General features: G+C 44.9%; 1 protein-coding gene across 5 annotated transcripts in view; it reads right to left on the reverse strand.

Moving 5' to 3' along the window:
* Positions 1 to 19,155, reverse strand: part of gpp (DOT1 like histone lysine methyltransferase grappa) — a 67,806-nt gene extending 48,651 nt beyond the window's left edge. For 2 of the 5 annotated variants that reach the window (XR_012823405.1, XM_075672898.1), the window contains exons 1-2: positions 18,953 to 19,155; positions 18,593 to 18,633 (exon numbers count right to left, since the gene is read on the reverse strand). Coding sequence is in view for 4 of the 5 variants with exons in the window: in XM_075672898.1 (XP_075529013.1) it covers positions 18,593 to 18,633; positions 18,953 to 19,021 (110 nt within the window). In the remaining variant the exon portion in view is untranslated. The remainder of the gene's footprint in view (positions 1 to 18,592; positions 18,634 to 18,952) is intronic. The other 3 variants (XM_075672896.1, XM_075672897.1, XM_075672899.1) reach the window with 3 other exon arrangements.
* Positions 19,156 to 19,449: the final 294 nt, after the last annotated feature.

Consider the following 19,449-nt stretch of genomic DNA (forward strand, 5'->3'; position numbering starts at 1 on the left):
TGCTGCTTCAGCTGGCAAACTGCGGAAGGTACTCCCACTACTTCGAGAGATCAACGAGGCGTCGGCACGATTTTTTCAGCCACGGGAAGCCATTTCAGTCGATGAAAGGATGGTGAAATCCAAAGCACGCTCGGGAATCAGGCAATATATTCGGGACAAGGTGACGAAGTGGGGCTACAAATTGTGGGTTTTAGCTGAGTCAGAAACTGGATACACCTTACAGTTCTTCGTTTACACGGGCAAGCGGGAGAGACCGGGACCGCATGGATTGGCTTTTGATGTAGTGGGTAAGCTTTGTGATAAATATTTAGGACAAGGATACAAAATTTACATGGACAATTTTTATACTTCGAAGCACCTTTTCGAACACCTCCTTCAGTGCAAAACGCTGGCATGTGGAACAACGAGAAAAGATCGTCGAGGCTTCCCTGGCGATCTGAAAGATCCAAAATGGGAAAAGAAAGCTGAACGTGGAGACATTCGTTGGATAAGGGAAGGAAACGTCTTGTTTCTTCAGTGGAAGGACCGTAAGGCTGTAAGTCTCATGAGCACCATTCATACAGCCAATGAACATGTGCCTGCAAAGAGACGTACAAAAGTGGGCAACAAGTGGAGCGAGAGGACCATAAGAAAGCCCTTGTTGGTACATGAGTACAATGCAGGTATGCTGGGCGTTGACAAATCTGACCAAATCATTGGAACGTACAACGTGCTTCGTAAATGTGTGCGCTGGTGGAAAACACTCTTTTTCCACTGCATAGATATTGCTTGTGTAAATAGTTTTATTCTGTTTCAAGAGCATCGGAAAGGGCACCCCGACATTGCTGAGCTACGTCTGAGTGCCCGCTTTGACCAACTTTCATTCCGAGAGATGCTCATCAAGCAAATTTTGAATCTTGATGATGATCGACCGGCCAGCATCTCTTATCTGCCACCCGACTGGGTTCGCCACAAGCCTGAGAAGGTCGAAAGCCGAAGGAACTGTAAGCAGTGCTATGAGAAAACCAAGAAAGAAGTGAAGACAAATGTTTTTTGCAGCACCTGTGAAGCGCACCTTTGTTTTACGACTACGCGTAACTGTTTCGCCGATTGGCACATGCGTCATGGGCGCTGAGTTCAAAGGTCGCTTGAAAATATAATTTTTTACCTAGAGTGCTCAGATTTTCAGGAAGTGTACCTGAGTTCACGGACAATCATTTGTATATCCCAGTTTTTTTTTTCTTCTATGTGTGGTGAAGTGTAGTGTCAATTTCGTGTCTTCGCATGTATGTTTTTCTTACTTTTCTTCAGCTTTCAGAGATAAAATATGAAAAAATGTTGCAGTGATTACTTTGTATGTTATTACATTGGAAAGGCAAAACAATCAGCTACATTTTCATATATAACAATCCATTGTACAACAAAATTTTCCCAAGAAAAAAAAATAATATGTAGACACATAGCAAAAACGGCTGTTTTCTGCGGTAAGGAAAGAGTTTTAAAACGCATGGCCCGGAGCGTGCGTCGTTGGGCGCGTGGCAGCGCATCCAATGGGCAGGAGGCGGCGCCACCTAGTATATAAAATAAAAAGTTTGGGGACGCTTAAGCTTCGCCTTTAAAGAGTGGAACGCGATAGCATGCAAAGATAGCATGCAAAGGGAAACGCTGGCGGCGAACGCGGCGGAGGCGAGCGCCAGTTGGAGGTATTTTCAAGCATAGAGTTTCGTACAATAATTATTGTAAGAAACTCTATGGTTGCAAGGAACCGAGCGCGCCGCTTTATGGCATTTGAGATTCGCGCGCACCGGCGCGCGCGAATCTCTGAGGCCACGGCCGCTTTACGAACGGTAGGAACACGCTGGAAAAGGGGGTTTGTGTTTCGAGTTTCCGCGGTACAGAATTATGTTGTCTCGTATATTCAAATCACAATCCGACTCTATCATGCCTGCAGGTTGCGTGTCAGTCGTATTTTACGATTTCTGCGGCGTATTTTACCTCGAGAAATTCAATTAGTAGCTTCCTTTTTGCGCCACATGGAGGGCCTGCGCGGTTCCAAATGATTTTTGCCGAAACGACGGTCGACGCTGGATTTTCTGCGACATGGGGGGCCCTTTAACGCTATCGCGTTAAAATCATTAATGTCCAATTGAACGCCGCTGAGCGGTCCTTCGATTTACGTACTACTCCCGGGCAAGCGAGCGCGTTGAGACGCTTCGCGCGTTTTCATTAGTCGCAGTTAAAACGCAGGCGAGAGCTTACGCAGACAAGAAACGCGCAGGAAAAAAAAAAAAAGAAACGCACGTAGCCAAAAGGACTAATGTTTTTGCATTCCCACACGTAAGCAGTTCTAAGCGTCCCTGCCAAATTTTTACATAAAATTGGTCTAGTTGGAAACGTCACATGATTTCAAGTTTTCCAGCGTTTAGTGGAAAACGTGAAGGAACGCTGGTCGGTACGTATTGTTGGTAATTGTATAAAAGATGCCACATCGCACCTTTGTTTGAAGACAGGCGTGTTCAGGGGAAGTAGAGAAATGAAAAACGGCAGATTGATGCGCGAAGCCTTATGTAATAAAAACAGGCGACAGCTGCGCGAGCACCAGCGTCAATCGCGATTTCAAGTAAGAAATTCGGTTACCTTTGTCAACGGCTGCGCGTGACGCACACGCGATGAGTTGCGATGTGCATGCGCATTGACCATATCCCTATCTGATGTCACATGTGTTGTAATGTCTTTTTCGTACAGTGAGAAATCAGGGGGTTGAAGACCAGCGTTCTTTCTGCCCATTTGCTTTTTTTTTTCTCCCTTCCTTTGTCCTTTCCAATGCGCGGGAAAATTTTTACTCATGGATAAAATGCACAGCCTCGCCCAAAGTGTCCAGCATTGCAGCTGGCAAGCTGCAGAGCCTTACTTATGTGACGAAGACGTAGTGGCGCTGCTATAGCATTTAGTGCAGGCAAAAAAATATAAATAGTGAAAATACGCACAAAAGAAGCTCTACTGGTACGAGTGTTTTCGGAAGGCAAAGTTAACAGATGTCACGTGGCCAAGTTTCTGGAAGATTACTTCCCAGAGGTATGCGGGTGCGTTCAAAGCGGCGAAGTGTTCGTTTGTTCCGTTTGTGGTGTGCCCAACGTGAAATGCGTATCCTGTCCCAATCCTCCCTTCGGTAATACAATTAGTAATCGGTCTGACGGATCTACTTGGAACACCGGAGTTCCCTTATAACCGGTTTCAACTAGCTGCAACGATCTCTCGGGGATAACAAAGGGTGACAGTGTGACCGTCACAGTTTGCACGCCGATCGATGGCACCGCGCGCCAGATGTAACGAACACGACCAGACACCGAAATTCGTTATAACGAACTACCCAGACACCGAAATTCGCTATAACGAACTAGCACAAGCGCACACCGCGGGCCCGAGACAGCGGCACGCTCCGCCGCGCTCAAATTTGTTCACTGCGCGCGGCCCACTGAGCACAACTTTCCTGGGTTACCATTTCCTCGACAGTAGTGACGAAGTCGACAAGAATCATTCAAGCTTTTTTTATAGTTTTCAAATTTTCGCACGCTTCCTCAAGCTTGTTGGGCACTGCTGAACGTGCCTTCTTCACCATCTTGCTTTCTTAGTGGCGCTGCTAACGACTCCGAGCGCTTCAGTCGCAACTGCTCAGTATACACAATCCTTGAAGCAGCGGGTCCTCGCCGGAGGCCTCGGTGACGAAGGCTTCTCCGTTTTGAACGGCCCGGAAACCGCAGTTACAAGTGCAAGGTGAAGAAATAATTTTACTGCCGGCATGTTTCGGATAAACAAATTAATGTTTGCCTCCCTTACGGGTATCCCGCTTCTTATGAACTCTCGGATAATGCGAACATGTCCTGCGCGATAGTGGTCTTAACAGCGGACTCGCCTGCATAAAATCATAAATGTTCCTATGACAGATGTCGCAGCCTCCGCGAATCGACAACTATAATGGACTTCGGTTAAGTGCAGATTACTACAGATAAACACACGTTTATCTCTTTCAATTGCTAACAGGAGCCGGCTGCATCCGCTGGCGCCCGAAAAGTGGCCACGGATGAGGGTCGGCTTGTGAAATTGCTCCGCAATTGGCATGACTGATGGGACTCGTGATGTATCTCGAGCGGCGATGGGGAAATCGCGCGCGGTCACGAGACGGGCAGCAGCAGTGGACGACAACACGGCGGCGTCGTCCGGCAACTGGCGCAAAGCCCAAAAGTCCAACAAAAATCCATCCGGCGCCGCCAAACGACGCGACCCTCCGGCTCACGGGCAGCACAACGATCTCAAGGGTGTGTGTGCGCGCGCGCGTCCACCAGCGGTGCAACGAACGTGGCCCGCGAAAGAAAGAGGGCAGCGGACCAGTTTGTTTTATTGTTTTCTCCGTACATCCTCTTTTTCGCCGGCAGGCCGGAAAAGACGGGGGCCGGTCGCCCCGGACTGACCAATCGACGCGGGCCCCCAGCGAGCGCAGACGACGCGCGAGCCGCACGCGAAGCAGAAGTCGCGCCGCTGGGAGCGGGGCAGACGACACGCCACACTCCGCCGGCTGGCATAGGTAAGGAGGTCGTGTGCTTTCACCAGTTCAAGGTCGACAGGTGCAATGCCCCGAAATTCGCTATCAAAATAACCGGTAAGGGAGCTCAGAGGGGGGTGGGGGGTGGCACCCGGGTCGCAGGGGGCAGCGGACGCGGGGAGGAATGAAATAAACCGACAACCGGGAGCGCCGTACCGCGCGCCATCGGGGAAATCGCGGAAGCAAGGGGGGTTACGTACCTCCAGAGCAACACAAACTACCGCGAAACTTGCCGCCAAGTAACAACACAACCCGGAATACAACTACGCGCCAGCCACGTGCGCGTTAAAGAAGGGGAAAATATAATGAAAGATTGCAGAACTGGATGGCGTGATAAAGAACGCACAGCGTCCCTCTGAAAAACGGACCTCCGAGAAAAAGAACATGGGTACGCGGAGGCGCGCCTCTAGACTCCGCGAGAAAACTCCCCGAGAATGCCGCCGTCCGAGGAAAACAGGATGTTTCTTTTTTTGGCAGCGCGCGTGTGGGACGCGAGAAGAAAAGCATCCAGGTAACCAGTTAGATGCGTGCTCCTTGTCCTGTTACGTCCTCACCACCGGTAACCAAAGCGATCGCGCAAGGTCAACTTCCTGGAGCCAGTAAGAGAAACGGCGCCGCAGCGACGAGTCGCGACGGCAACTTCCTTGATTGAGGACGCTGCCTGCAGTGCTGCTGGCGACGTTGCCAAGAGCCGCGGCAGTTTCGAGTTGGGAGTGTGTGCTGTAGATTACCTTGGGCTAGCACCCGTGGGTGCCCAGAACTGATGCCCGCGCCAAGACGGGCATAGAAACACACATCAACTGCTTGATGCCATAATGTTTCAAGGAACACCAAAGAGCAGTAGGCAGGCGCGGTGCCTCTTCCGCTGGCAGTATTTCCTGTCAAGCGTGTATACACATGTTTTCAGAACACTACTACTTATAAAAATAAACTCTGTCAGTTTAGACTGATAAAGTATACTTTGAAAACTCTGTTGTTAATTCTTGCGATAATGGGTTGATCGTAAGAGACAAAGGAGCTCAAAGTTCCCATATTTTAAAATTTCGCGCTGAAACCCCAACATCAGTACGTCAACGTGACGTCACGAATTTCAAAGCATTTTTTGTCGTATCTGGGCCGTGTTGCATCAGAGAACGTTTGTAAACGTTGCCACGTTCAGGAATCTGGCTTCCGTGGAGCATAACGTATTAAATCTTTACCGATAAACAACCTATCCTGGCCCCTAGCAGACACCATCAAAATCAATGACGTCACAGCAAGCAGGTGCGGGAACTCCACGGCGGCGTCGCCACCTGGCTTTCCTTCTTTCCAAGTGTCTTTTCACGGCGCGCGCGAGGATTTTCTGGTATTGTAGAAGGGTGATTCACCAAAATACAGCTGAAATTATTATTCTAGTGCCCACCATTCACGTGGTGCTACATGGACCTACTTGGTGGAATTAAAATCGCGCGCAACGAAGCCCTCTACCACACCACTCTTAATTTTACACACACGCACACACACGCGCGCGCGCACACACACACACACACACACACACACACACACACACACACACACACACACACACACACACACACACACACACACACACACACACACACACACACACACACACACACACACACACACATTTTTAAGGTATAGCTTTCTCACATAAAATGTGCTTATTAAGTTTCCAGTACCACTTTTTTCCCTTCCCCAGCTAAATATTTCATTATATTACTGCTGCAAACAAACTTGCTGCATTCACTGCAGCTACCATGATCGTGACATTTGTTGCATTAAAAAGGCGCAGAATTCTAAAATGCACACCTGCCAACCTGAAGATTTGGAAATTCGTAAAACTATCGCGTTGGGGGGGCGGGGGTATTGCGCGGCAGCACTTTCTTCTTTAAGGGATTTACCTCTTGCAACAAGTTTACTCACGCTTTCACAACCGCAAGTAAAATCCATGTCTCGGAGAGCAAAGAACTCAGCTGGGGCACAATTTATTTTTGCAATGATTTTGCTGTTGCTGACTTTGCCTGCTTCAGTAGCTTCTCCGTGTAGGTTTGCTCAAAGCAAGTACTACTATACTCTGGTGCCTCTTGACCATCAGCAGACTTTCTCGAATGTTTTCTCTCACACAGATGAGCGAAACTCCAGAGTTCTTTTCACAGTGCTGAATAATGTCTTACATTCAGCATTGCTGTGGGGAATGGAGAGAATGCCCAGCATAACCATTTAAATTCTGTGGAACCGGAGCGATCCGCCGACACTTCGAACGCCTCCTAATTGCGACCACTGCACGTCACACCTTGGCTCATTCAATGTCGACTGGAATCTGATATGCTTGCAAGTTGACAAACTCTACTTCATGAGCGTCGGTTGCTTCTTTTGATTCACCATTCTGCTGGGGTAGGACAGCAGGGAACGCCATAATAAAATGACGTATGCTGTTGAATGAAGCAGTTTCCAGAGCTTTTACTTGGGCAACTTCAGCCATCTTGAGATTGACACCTAGCGGGAAGTTGTGGCGAATGTAATTGCATGCTGCCGTAATGTACAGACGTACAGCAAAGAAGAACTGCTCTCTCTCTCAATGCAGCTCAATGTCAACCACAGAGTAGGTTGTGCTGCCAATGACTATGTCTTCATCACCTTTCTGGTTCTCTGCGGCTCTGTAGTCAACTTCCAGCAATGAATGACATGCCTTGACAACACCTGGGCGCACAAATCTAGTCAAGAGGCCCCTCAGAACATGATTCTGAGGAGTCTGTGCCTGAAGAATGCAGGTTGCCTTCTCAAAAATGGTATAACATTTTGGAGAAAAAGACAGCATGCCCTGCTTAGCTCTGATGACAAAAATAAAACAAGAGCTCCTCACGGGTCACATGGCTGGCTTCCCCAGAATCCTTGGTATGAAGTTTTTTTTTTTTTTTTTTGCTTGAGGTTCAGAATAAGCTCCTTTCCTCTTTAGCGAGAGTTCATCGCCATCGGTGCTTTTTTCCCCTGAGGCCTGCAGCAGTCTTGTGAAGATGTGTAGCCGACTTTGGGGTCAGTGCAAGATTCTTGGGGGTTTGTGGGGAGTTTTCGAAATTTGGTATGACTCCAAAACCCGCTCTGCTTGTTGCACTGCTTTGTTTCAGATAAAAAAAAAAAAAAGCTGAGTAGTGGTTTCCACAGGTCGAGCAGCCTTTACAAACACTTTCCCAATGACAGCCAACGTGTCGGCGAATGCTTCATCTTTCTTTCTAAATTTAATTATGGGGTTTTACGTGCCAAAACCACTTTCTGATTATGAGGCACGCCGTAGTGGAGGACTCTGGAAATTTTGACCACCTGGGGTTCTTTACCGTGCACCTAAATCTAAGTACACGGGTGTTTTCACATTTCGCCTCTATTGAAATGCGGCTGCCGTGGCCGGGATTCGATCCAGTGTCCTCGTGCTCAGCAGCCTAACACCATAGCCACTGAGCAACCAGGGCAGGTAACAACATCTTTCTGACCTCGGCGTCATGAATCTTTTGAAACTTTTTAAGTCAGTCTTCCGTTTCGAGCTTTTCTCTCGGTAAGAAAAAAAAAGTCAACCAAAGCCTCATCACCCTTTACAGGAAGGCATGAAGCTCCTTTTTGGGTGGACAAGTTAATCAGATGGCACGGGCAACCAACCCCTATCAAACCTGGTTGAGCCTCCCTGAATACAGTGAAAAAACGTTTTCTTGCTGATCATGACATTGGCATTGTCCGACACATAGCCAACAGGTTTCCAACAGGCAAATTTCGAGACTTCATCTCGTCCAGAACCAGATTTGCAATTTTGTGACCCATCGCTTCCCCTTGGATTGTCCCAAGGCAAAGAAGTGGGCTTTTGACTCTACTTGTTTCTTTAACGAAATATGTCACAACAATAGGGTAAAGTTGCGTAGCCCTATTGTTATTGCCATCCACAGCGATAAAAAATACTTGCTGTTTTAGGGCATCTAGCAAAGGAGTTTCCGCATTGGCAGCCATTTCCCGAACAATTGACATCAGACAGTTTTAGTTTAGCGTATGCAACTATAGCTACGCTATATGCTATAATACAGCGTATGCTAAGCAGCGCACATTTTCTACAATTTTAGTTGGCCGGCGATATCTTCGGATCTCAGAGGCCATATGCCGTCGTTGCGGCTCTTTCGCGCCTGTAGCGATAGGCGGCGCTGACATCTCGAATGTTTGTTTCGTTAGGCTTCGACTCGTTCGAAACGAGAAGCAATCTAGAAAACACCACGAGGTTATCCATAATACTCTGTCGTTGAAGCGACCTGAGACTAAGCAAAAGCCGTTTACACAGTCATTTGCTACGAACGAAGTGCATTTTACAAAAGCAACGCCAAATTCAATTCGAAGCGGGCAGCCGGGACCACCGCCATGTTTTCCGCAAACCACGCAAAAACGCTAACGCTAACTCGTTTGCGTTGTGTACACCCGCTATACTTGCTATTTCGTTTAGCGTTCAGCGCATGCGCAGTGACGACCCGCTATTTTTTAGCGTACGCAATGGTATAGCGTACACTATACAAAAACTGTCTATCATCTTTCTTCGTCCACTGGCCTAGCGTTTCACTTCATCACACTTGGGAAACATCTTCCGGAAAAGCGGTTCGGCATGATCGTTGACACCTCAGCGGGATGTTGTGTTCAACTAAAAATGCTGTGAAGAGGCATTCTGCACGAATCACACTGACGTCACTGTCACTGCGTAGAAAACTTGCTAGGCTTGGCTGGCTGTTTGCAGCTGGCACGTATACCTGATGCTATTTTGAAGCGATGTGGACCTTGATGTTAGACTTGCTGCCATGCGAGATGTTCACATCACAGGCACACATGGTGCAGAATACAAAGTTCTCCCCTTTCTTTTACAGCATGAAGCACGGAAATTCTGCCGTGTACAATTTCAAGAACACTTCAAACTACTGTCGGGGCTTCGAGCCCGCAATTGCACTGTGAAGCCGCTACAGGCCGGAGTCACACTGCATCCGACGGGGCAGCTAGTCACACAAAAGGCGAGGCCAACACTGCAGTGACTGAAGTCCAAACCCACGAACCCGCGTGAACAAAGGCAACAGCCTGGCAACAGGTTTGCGGAGGCGCTAGAGGCATTATCAGCCCTATCGAGTTTTGGATAGGGATTCGTGACCCCCCTAGTAGACGACAGAAGTCACTACAACCTTGTAGCTGCTGATGATGATACCACACATACGTATTGCCCTCACATGGCAGCGCAAGGTACCAGGGTGCAAGTTTTACTACATTTTCACTTTTTTTTTGCGAATAAAATGTTTTCCATAAAATTTCAAGGAAGATTCGTAAAATCATACGACTGCTCGAAATTCGCACATATAATGGAAAAGTCAGAAGAGATGGCAGGTATGAAAATGCTACAAACATTTTTTTGACACAATGGCCTCACCTTGTCAATGTGTCATGGATATAACTTGGAGTAACTCATGGAATCAAGGATACGGATATAAGGAATCAAGGAATCATGGATATAACTCATGGAACCAAGGAGGCCAGCAGATGTAATAGTACACTGTGGTACAGACGTTACATAAAATGGGGTAAAGTTCTTAAGAGGCACTTTATACCTGTTTGTGTAACTACTATACCACAATGGGTACAACTTTTTCCTATACCATGAAAGCGAAAGACTAAAAAATTAGGAAAATAAAAGAGAGAAATCTATGCAGGTAGGCTGTGTCGATAATATCATTCAAATAATGTTCCATCTTGCCAATAATTTAATTTATGCACTGCCCACATATTGAATGCATTGTTCTCTTGAAATAAAACCGAGCTAGACATTGCCACTTTCTATCTAGGCCTGCTTTTTCATTTTGTTGTAGTCTTGAGTGTCTGCTTCTTTCATTTTTGCCAGATAGACAAACCAAGTAACACAACAACAGATTTTATATGGTCACGACCACCTATGTTTCATTCTTTTAAGAGGTATCATGATCATTATGCCCTTAATGCAAGAAAGAAAGTAGAAAAGGAGAAGAGACAAAATTCTCATTCTTATAAGCTAGAATGTTTTTAAACATTGTCCTATTGCAAAAGGCTTGTCTGATCCTCGTCTTGTAAGCGTTGCTATGACCCTTATCAGCTCTCTCTCTCTCTCAACACATGTGAGTACGGAGCTTCAAGGATTATTTAAATGCCAATGATGCCTGCACTGTTGAGTACATGGAAAGTTGCCTTGCCCAGTTTAGCAAAAATGAGTATGATGTTGACGCTTTATGGAGCGAATTTACTAAAATATGTCAACACCCTTGTACAAAATAAGTGCAGAAAGGTTCCTAAGCGCACACTTTGGATTCCTAAGCGCACACTTTGGATCATGTGTAAAATTATTCACCTAAGAAGCAAGATAAAACGAATTTAAAAGAGTAATCTATGGTCCCCGGCTACTAATGAGCATAAGTTTAATTTAGGTCGTGAATTACGCGAATTGAAGGTTTTTACTTTAAAATAACACTGCCAAACCTTTTAATAGGTCAACCTATTAAGTTATGGAACTACTTAGGTAGCAGCAAAAAGCAGGTGTTACAAATCTCAGTTAATAGAAGCATAGCTACCGATCTGAAATAATTGTGGAACAATATAATACTTTCTTAAACGGCATGTCTTCCAAAGCAAGTATTCAGAGTGCATTTCATTGACAAGTGTTTCAACCCACTGACATTCCCTTCATTTTTTTTACCCTGGCATGGTTTGAATGATCTTGGGCTTAAAAACCAAATCATCGTGTAGTCTCGAAGGCATACCTAATGCATTTCTTCGGCACTATGCTGAAATTGTCCCTAAATTTCTCACTGTGTTGTTTTAGTGTTCACTGTTAAATTCAGAACTACCCAGTGAGTGGAAAACAGTGAGAGTTGTCCCCATCTTTAAAAGGACACCAAAGGCAAATACTAAGTCTACGTAGACTGCTAAAATACCATTCCAAAAACCCTGCAGCGCTTATTTCATGCCAAGACTTGATTTATGAGAAAATTGCATCTGAAGGGTGTGCACACCTTTAGGGCAATGAACATCGCCCACCCCCCAAGTATGGGAGTGGCGTCACTGCATATGTCATCAAAGCCCTTTGCTTCCCTCAGTGAGTAAAACGGCGCTTGACTAATGGTGCTACGGGTTCCTCCTCAAAGCATAAACACGCTGCCATGGAGAAAATGAGCCAAGAAAAATCGCTGTATTGGCCACTGCAGCTGCTCTTGGTCAAGCGGCGTGGACCCCTTGGAAATTCCGTGACATCACATGGACGTAGCATTCTCTGCTACTTTGCAGAGTGAGTTTCGCGAGCCAGGAAAACCAGCACAGAACTATATAACGAAACCACTGAAATGCGAAAGAGCGGGCAGCATAGAGTGGAGAAAACGAAACCTTTGACTGATCGCGTCTTTGTCAAGGGTAACATCAATTTTTTTTTGTGTCTAAAAAATCAAATAGAAATGCACAAGTAGCATCTTATAATGCAATACAATTATTTTTTTATTATGAGTGGTGGAGTACCAGTCAAATAACTATATTGAGGAGGGCCTCCATTATTGCACTAGTACTTGGATGTCCTGGGGGAGTGTTTAATCTTGTCCTGAATTTACCCCCGTTTCCCAATTACTATAGCTCAGTTTGTGATAATGTTGAGACTTTAGAGCTTCTCGAGCACTAAACTATCACTTTAGCATGACTTAATATTTGCCTTTAGTGTCCCTTTAAGAAAGGCAACTATTTATTGTTAGAGAATTACCATCCTGTATCATTAACATCAATTTGTAAACTCCTTGAACATGTATTGCTAACCACATTGTACAATTTCTTGAAAAAAACTCTATATTGACTTGAACATGGATTTAGGAAATGTTAGTCGACTATAATGCAGTTATTTACAACAGTTCATACATTTGGAGATGCTCTGGATAAGAATGGTCAAATTGATGGCATATTTTTAAGATTTTAATTCGACAGAGTAATGGATCAAAAACTAATTTCAAATCTTAAAGCTATTAAGCTCCCTGATATACTAGTTGCATGGATTTGAGATTATTTGACCCAACTGAATCAGCTTGTTTCAGTGGAAGGAAATGATTCAAGCCGTCTTCCTGTAACATCAGGTGTGCCCCAGGGCAGCATTCTGGGGTCTTTGCTGTTTTTATTTTATGTGAACTACATTGTTAACGTAGTAACACCAGGAACACAAATCAGACTGTTGGCTGATGCTTGTGTGTTGTTCCGTGAAATTACGTGTATTGATGATCAGAATAACCTGAACTCGTCTCCACAATGTGAAATAATAATAATAATAATAATAATAATAATAATAATAATAATAATAATAATAATAATAATATAGAAATGGTGTAAGGAACTTAGCATGGTTGCAAACACTGAAAAAAAATGTTTAATTATACTTATAAACTGGGCTCATCTACACTAAAACACATACCATGATATTACAATAACTAGTGATCTTTGCTGGAACATGCATATAGACAACATTTGTTCTTATGCCTTCTGCAAGTTGTGTTTTTTAAAGCATAAACTTAGGAATTCACCTTTCTACATTAAAGTTCACTTATTTCACATACATATACCCAAAGAAGAATATTCTTGTCCATATGGGATCCTTTTACTAAACTTAATATCAATAAACTAGAAGTTATCCAAAGAACGGCTGTAAGGCTTATTTATTCCAAATTGAAACTTACAGACTCGCCGGGCGAGCTCATGAAAGCCAAAAATATTGAAACACTTGAAATACGATTGACAAATTGTCTAAACTATGTTCATTCCCTTCTAAATCATGAGTTTGCCCTTGACCCCAGAATTTACTTATCTCCTGTATCCACGAGACATACAAGACATCATTGAGCCCATTCTCTAACTTCATATTTTGCTAATATTATCGTGTTTCAGCTTTCATTTTTTCCACGTACAATATTTGACTGGAACAGCCTAACTGAGCCTTATGAAAAGCATGTTGATTAGAGTTTTTTTTTGTGATGTACAATACATTGGTGTTAAATATTCATTTTTGTTGTTTGTTGGGATTTTGTTTTCAATTGTGTTATAAATATGTTTACAGACTTCACAATCGTGCTTTATATGTATCTGCCTTTTGTTAGGCATGACGGTCCTGCTTGGACCACATTGAGGTCTGCAGTATGTATTAAATAAATAAACAAATAAAGACAGAAGTAACGCTATCACTATGAACAAATGGAAATAAACCATGGTATACTACTGGAGTGTGCAAATCAACTAACATTCTTCTTAAAAATGCTGTGAAAAGATTACGACCACAACAGACACAAATAAAAGTGGGGAAGACTTGGGAATGGGCTGCTTGGTAATCCACGAGTATAATTTAAGCCTGGAATGGAACAGAGGACAAGGAACCGGACAGAGACAAGCCTTATAAGGGTCACAAACTGAGTCAAATCACTCTGCTCTGTCCATGCTAGTTTTAAGAGAATTACAAGGACCAACTCGGTGGTGTAATGCACTAATACTCATCAAAGAGATGGTTAGGCACCTTCTGTGCTAACACCCTTGTTGTGGTGCACAGCTTGAAAATAGCCCCCTTGGACTAACATTGGCCCGAGTTGCCTCACTCCGACTGCTGATGTCAGCTGAAGTTGAAGAGTGTCTTTTAAAAGCATTGGAACTGTGCGAAACACTGGTCGTCGTCAGTTTGCCTTCCTCCTGCCTGTGTGGACAGAACCTTTTCATATCTTTCACCTATCTTTCCTATCTTTTCAGTTTTCCCCATCGCAGGGTAACCAACTGAACAATTATTCTGGTTAATCTTACTGTTTTTCATCTCTCTCAGCTTTACGCACTGCAAAGTGAGTCAAGAGATTTTAAATGTTGTCCCTATGGAGGTAGCTTAAGCCAATGTAAAGTGCTCAGCGATTCAAACATGATAATCGGCCCACAAGGTGGCCGGTGCTTTTTGCACCACCGGTGGGTGCTGGCGACACCGAGCTTATGCATTATGGTGTGCAATGAAAGCGAGGACATTTGTGAAGCATTGCGACTGCATTCCCCCACCCCCCAGCAATCACCCAACGCTCACCTGTGCTGCAAGAAGCGCCAGCCGCCACGGAGGCCGATTATTGCGTTTGAATTGCCGTCACTGTCTGCATTTTTACGGGAACACGTATGCAAATGTAATGCAGTCACGTGGCCAAATATTGTTCTTGACACTCCTACACCGTCTGTGCTACAGAAGGATGGCATTAACGATGTGACGATGAAAGCAGAGTATTATTAAATTGATGATGCTGGTTATGACACTTTAAGACAACTTCGCATTTTGTCTACTACACTGGCACTTTTAAATTCCATGATTTTCCCAGGCTTCCCCTGAAATATGTTTCTCAATATTCCCCAGCACTCTGGGACACTGCAGGCTCAGCTGCAAGAAAAAAATGGTAATTTATAGCCTGCCAAGTTACTATGCCAGCCCGTAATTTTCAACTACTATCGCCATTAGGCTGCCAATCAGGTGGGATGCACTGTCAGATTTGACTGAATCCAGCGTTATGCAACATTTCGGCCACCCGGCCAGGCTCACACTCGCAGAACCAGCAAAAGACACCCTTATCTGCAGATTGCGTAGGTTGACTTGAAAATTGTGCTTCCTTCTCACATATTTCTAGCTTTGCCATAACCCCTGTGGGTACCCAACTTCACCAATTCAAAGCAAGCATGGTGAGAATTTTCTTTATTTTCTTTTTTTTTCAGCATTGACCAATTCCCCCAAATTCCAAGTTTTCTCCTCGTGTTGGATATCCCACTTTAGTATAAAATTATTAACTTATTTTATAAGCATTTCTCACCCTTTGTACTTACTCTCATCAATTTACAAGCAAGAAGCATGTGGTAGAGCTGCAGCTTTGAAAATGTGACACCACTGTACTCCTTTAGAAAAACTACAGGTGGTCCAAATTAATCTGGAATCCCTCACCAAAGAATTTCTCACAGCCTGCTAGTTGCTTTGCAGCATTGAATTTTCTTGTAAACCAAATTATTGAAAAAATTATGCATAAACCATTGACAATCACTTTGTCAATGTAAACGAGTGGTCCAAACGAACAAATTTTTTTCAAGTTCAACTAGCGACAAACCATGAAAATCGGTGATAGAGGCAAAGCAGTTATTTGCTTTAAAGCTATTTAAAAGAAAAGATTGAACTGTCTTAACAGTACACTGACTATCTAAGGTAAAAAAAAAAAACAATAATCGATCAAATTCTAGAGTAATACGTGCCAGAACCGCTATCTCATTATGAGGTAAGCTGTAGAGGAGGACTCATGTTCAATCACATTTATTTATAATTGTTAACCAATGTACAACCAATATTCTTTTGTCAACATACCATAACCAGGTGCTGTTTTGCACTTATCACCTCCCAGACCAAACACACTGAATGCTTATGTTTTCTTGAAAATCATGCCTGTTGCCTCAATGGTCCACGTGTTCCAATTTTAATTTTCACCACAAGGTATGTCAAATGAAATGGAAATTCAATAATTGATTCTTTTTTTCAACCTACACACGTTTCATTAAAATCTGGTCAAACATGATTTTGCCTTGGAGTTCTAACCCTTTGTAAAGGGTAAGAACAATAGCAGGTTTTACAAAGCCAATGAACATTCCCCACTTAGTATGAACAAGTGGTCAAGATTTATCATTTTATTATTACTCATATATGCTTCGTTATCACTCAATAGTCTAGCAAGGAACGACATACTATGCAACATGTTCAATGCCGGAAGGCCTTCAGTGAAGAAAACTGTGTGGCTTTCTTACAAGCCACATGTGCAAATGGTAGCCGTGACACTAAAAAGATTCTTTCCCAAGTGAGGTACGTTCAATGGCTCAACAATAGCGGACATCCAGAAAGGCTAAAAATACAAAACATAACATACTGTTCACATGCCTATATAAATATTTGTCCAAAAAGGCGATAATTGCCTGTGCTATTTGTTAGTGAAAGTTACCAGAATATCCAGAATTTTGGGCACTTGACAACCGAAACCTCCAATTTCCCTCATAAAACAAACAAAACTCGACTGGGGACTCTAGATTTAAGTAGTAAGCTGAAGATTTGAAGCAAGTCTCGAACTGCTTTTTTGCTGACAGTCGCACATCATCTTGCACATCAGCTTAGTCAGTAAAAGCAGGAAGTACTACCAATAAAAATAAGAAAAAGTATCCAATGTGCCCATGCATTTATAGCCATATGCACCCACACAAGTGAAGTAAATATAATTATGCCTGAAGGGCAACAAAACCAAGAATTGAATGGAGACAGAAGTACATCAGGCACTGCCTTGGAATACACCTGACAGATACGAGTCTTGATTTTCTGCAAGACACATCAAATATGCCTTTGGGGAGAAAAAAGAATCAACTAGTAGCACATCCAAATATCAGCAGAGACCTTTGCATTCTGTATGGCTTCCTCATTCTTGCAAATGTCAATGACACCACGAAGTGATAGAGCTTCTGATGTCATTGCTGTTACAACAGCACTATAAAAAAAATGCGCGAAAAAAGAAGACATACAATGGTATGCGTAATGCAGCCAGCAAATGTAAATGACCTTTCTGATATGACCAGGACCTTGATTTTCAGATTGGCGACATTTATGCAAGACACGTAGGCACAAAAGTCGACTCTTTCTATACATGTTTCACAGTCGAAATGCGCTTACATAAGTCTAAAAAGAAGCCATTCCTGTTAATTTTATTGCGACAGAATCAAGAACAACGTTGCGTGAAGTAATGCTGATCAGAATTTCCCAACGATCAAGCCCTACAATTAACTGCACGTGCTATACCAATAAAATATGCACGTTTACTTTTTTTTTCACGCAATATCGCCACGTGCCCGCGGTTCTGACTTTTAACTGCACCGAAATGTCGGCTCTAGATGTATCGACATTTGCAGGCAATTAGAATTCATGCCCCCCGCCCCCCCCCTCCAGCAACTATCGCACACGTCAGCGTTCACTACGAAATGAACAAGTGCCTAAAACAACAGCTTAGCAGAGACGCTTGAAATAGGTACGAACGCGACACGCACGTCTGCACAGTAACGCGAGAGGCTATGAACTCGGTCCGTGAAGTCAAAACCAAAACAATCGGACGATCAACCATTTCTCCACGACACCATTGCACAAGAGGACGAAGACATCGACGACGGTACAATGAACGAAAAAGAAAGAAAAGAAAGAAGACGTGTACTTTTGTGAGGCGATGGAAAAAAGAAGACGTTTTGTACTTCTGCGAGGCGACGGAAAAAAAAAAAAAAAGAAAGAAGAGAGATCCGCGACGCTCGCTCGGCGGGCGGTTTTAACAGGTTCCGTGCGGGCCACAGGCGAAGCAGCACAGCACTATCGAACGCGAATGGAGTTCTCAACACCCCGTCAGAAAGCTCCGCCGGGAACAATGCCGCCGCATGCAAGCAACGAATCACACATCTGCCGTAATTTACGTTGCACTCGGCTTTACGGGCAGGTGCGCCCGAGCAGATACGGGAGCGACGCCGCACAACGATAAGAACAAAACAAAACTGGAAGGCCGGCGTGCGCCAAGTAGCTGCGCGCAACAGTGTATCGTCACAGACGAAAAGACACTTTTCTTTACGATCGGCGACGAATGAACGAGGACAGGTGCAAATGTCGCCTGTTGCAGCGTTACCAAGAGCTACGTTCGTGTACTGCCTGGAGCAAGCCACGCGTGAAGTCAATCACCTGCGCGAGTCGCGGCGATGTGCGACTACCACCACTCCACGCACACAAGCTGTGCACATTGCTAAAAGTTCGCACGCACGCACACACGCGCGCGCGAGCAGGCCGATCCGCACACCGCTGGCGTAGAAGGCAGCACACGGAAACCGAGAGATAAAAAGGTGAGGTGACGACAGCATTGCGAACTTTGGATCGAGCACCGACGATTCGCCCGCTGAAGGACTCACCGTATTGTCTCGACGATTTCGATGGCACCGTCATGCTTGTCCTGCGAATGGGGCAGAGAGAGAAAAAAGCACACACACACATAAGACACGGGCATCATCTCGTCGTGCCCGCACAGCTCTCGCGGGCAGTCTGAAACAAGCCGATGAGACGACACGTAATTGCTCACGTCGGAATGCGCAAAATCGAAGCCCAACGCTATGACGTGCAGGCGGGCACGTATTCACGACGCTCCTTTCCCAGTATCGGAGCTCGGAAACGAGCTTAGGCCTAAGCCTCCAATGGGACCCGAAGTGCAGTAGAAAGAAGGGCTACTACCCCTCGTTCACACGCTATTTTTGCTCTCACTATAAGGTACTCACCGAGGTGGAGAGCGGCCAGGGGTAGACCGCCGGCTCGGCACCGGCGGGGCTGTGGAGCCGTAACTCCATGAGTGCTTAATCGACGACCTCGGGTCGCCCGAAGACGACCGCGGCGGTGCGCAAGGGCCGACGGCCATGGACTGCCTCCATGATCGCAAACGCCATGTGTGATGGGTCGTCACGTGATGGACCGCGTCGGCACGCCATTGGTCGACGTGCATCCCAGCCCCCTTCCGCTCACTGAATAAAGTAACTAGAAACGCACCTTCAACATCAATTTGTAAACAATATATGCAGCCCTTTTCGACTATTTACCGACGTTTGCGCCCTCTGTTAGGCGTATACGAAAGCATCTTTAGTTTTTAAAACGTAACTTATGGTTAGATGTATTTATGCTAGGCGGCAGGTAGTCATCGTAAGGCTTGCAGAGCGGCGCTTGATTCGTGTTTGAAGTTCCAAATTTCGCACGGTGGCTGCACTATGTTGACTCCTTGTCC

This window comes from Dermacentor variabilis, chromosome 10 (assembly GCF_050947875.1).
Source record: "Dermacentor variabilis isolate Ectoservices chromosome 10, ASM5094787v1, whole genome shotgun sequence".
Classification (NCBI taxonomy): domain Eukaryota; kingdom Metazoa; phylum Arthropoda; class Arachnida; order Ixodida; family Ixodidae; genus Dermacentor; species Dermacentor variabilis.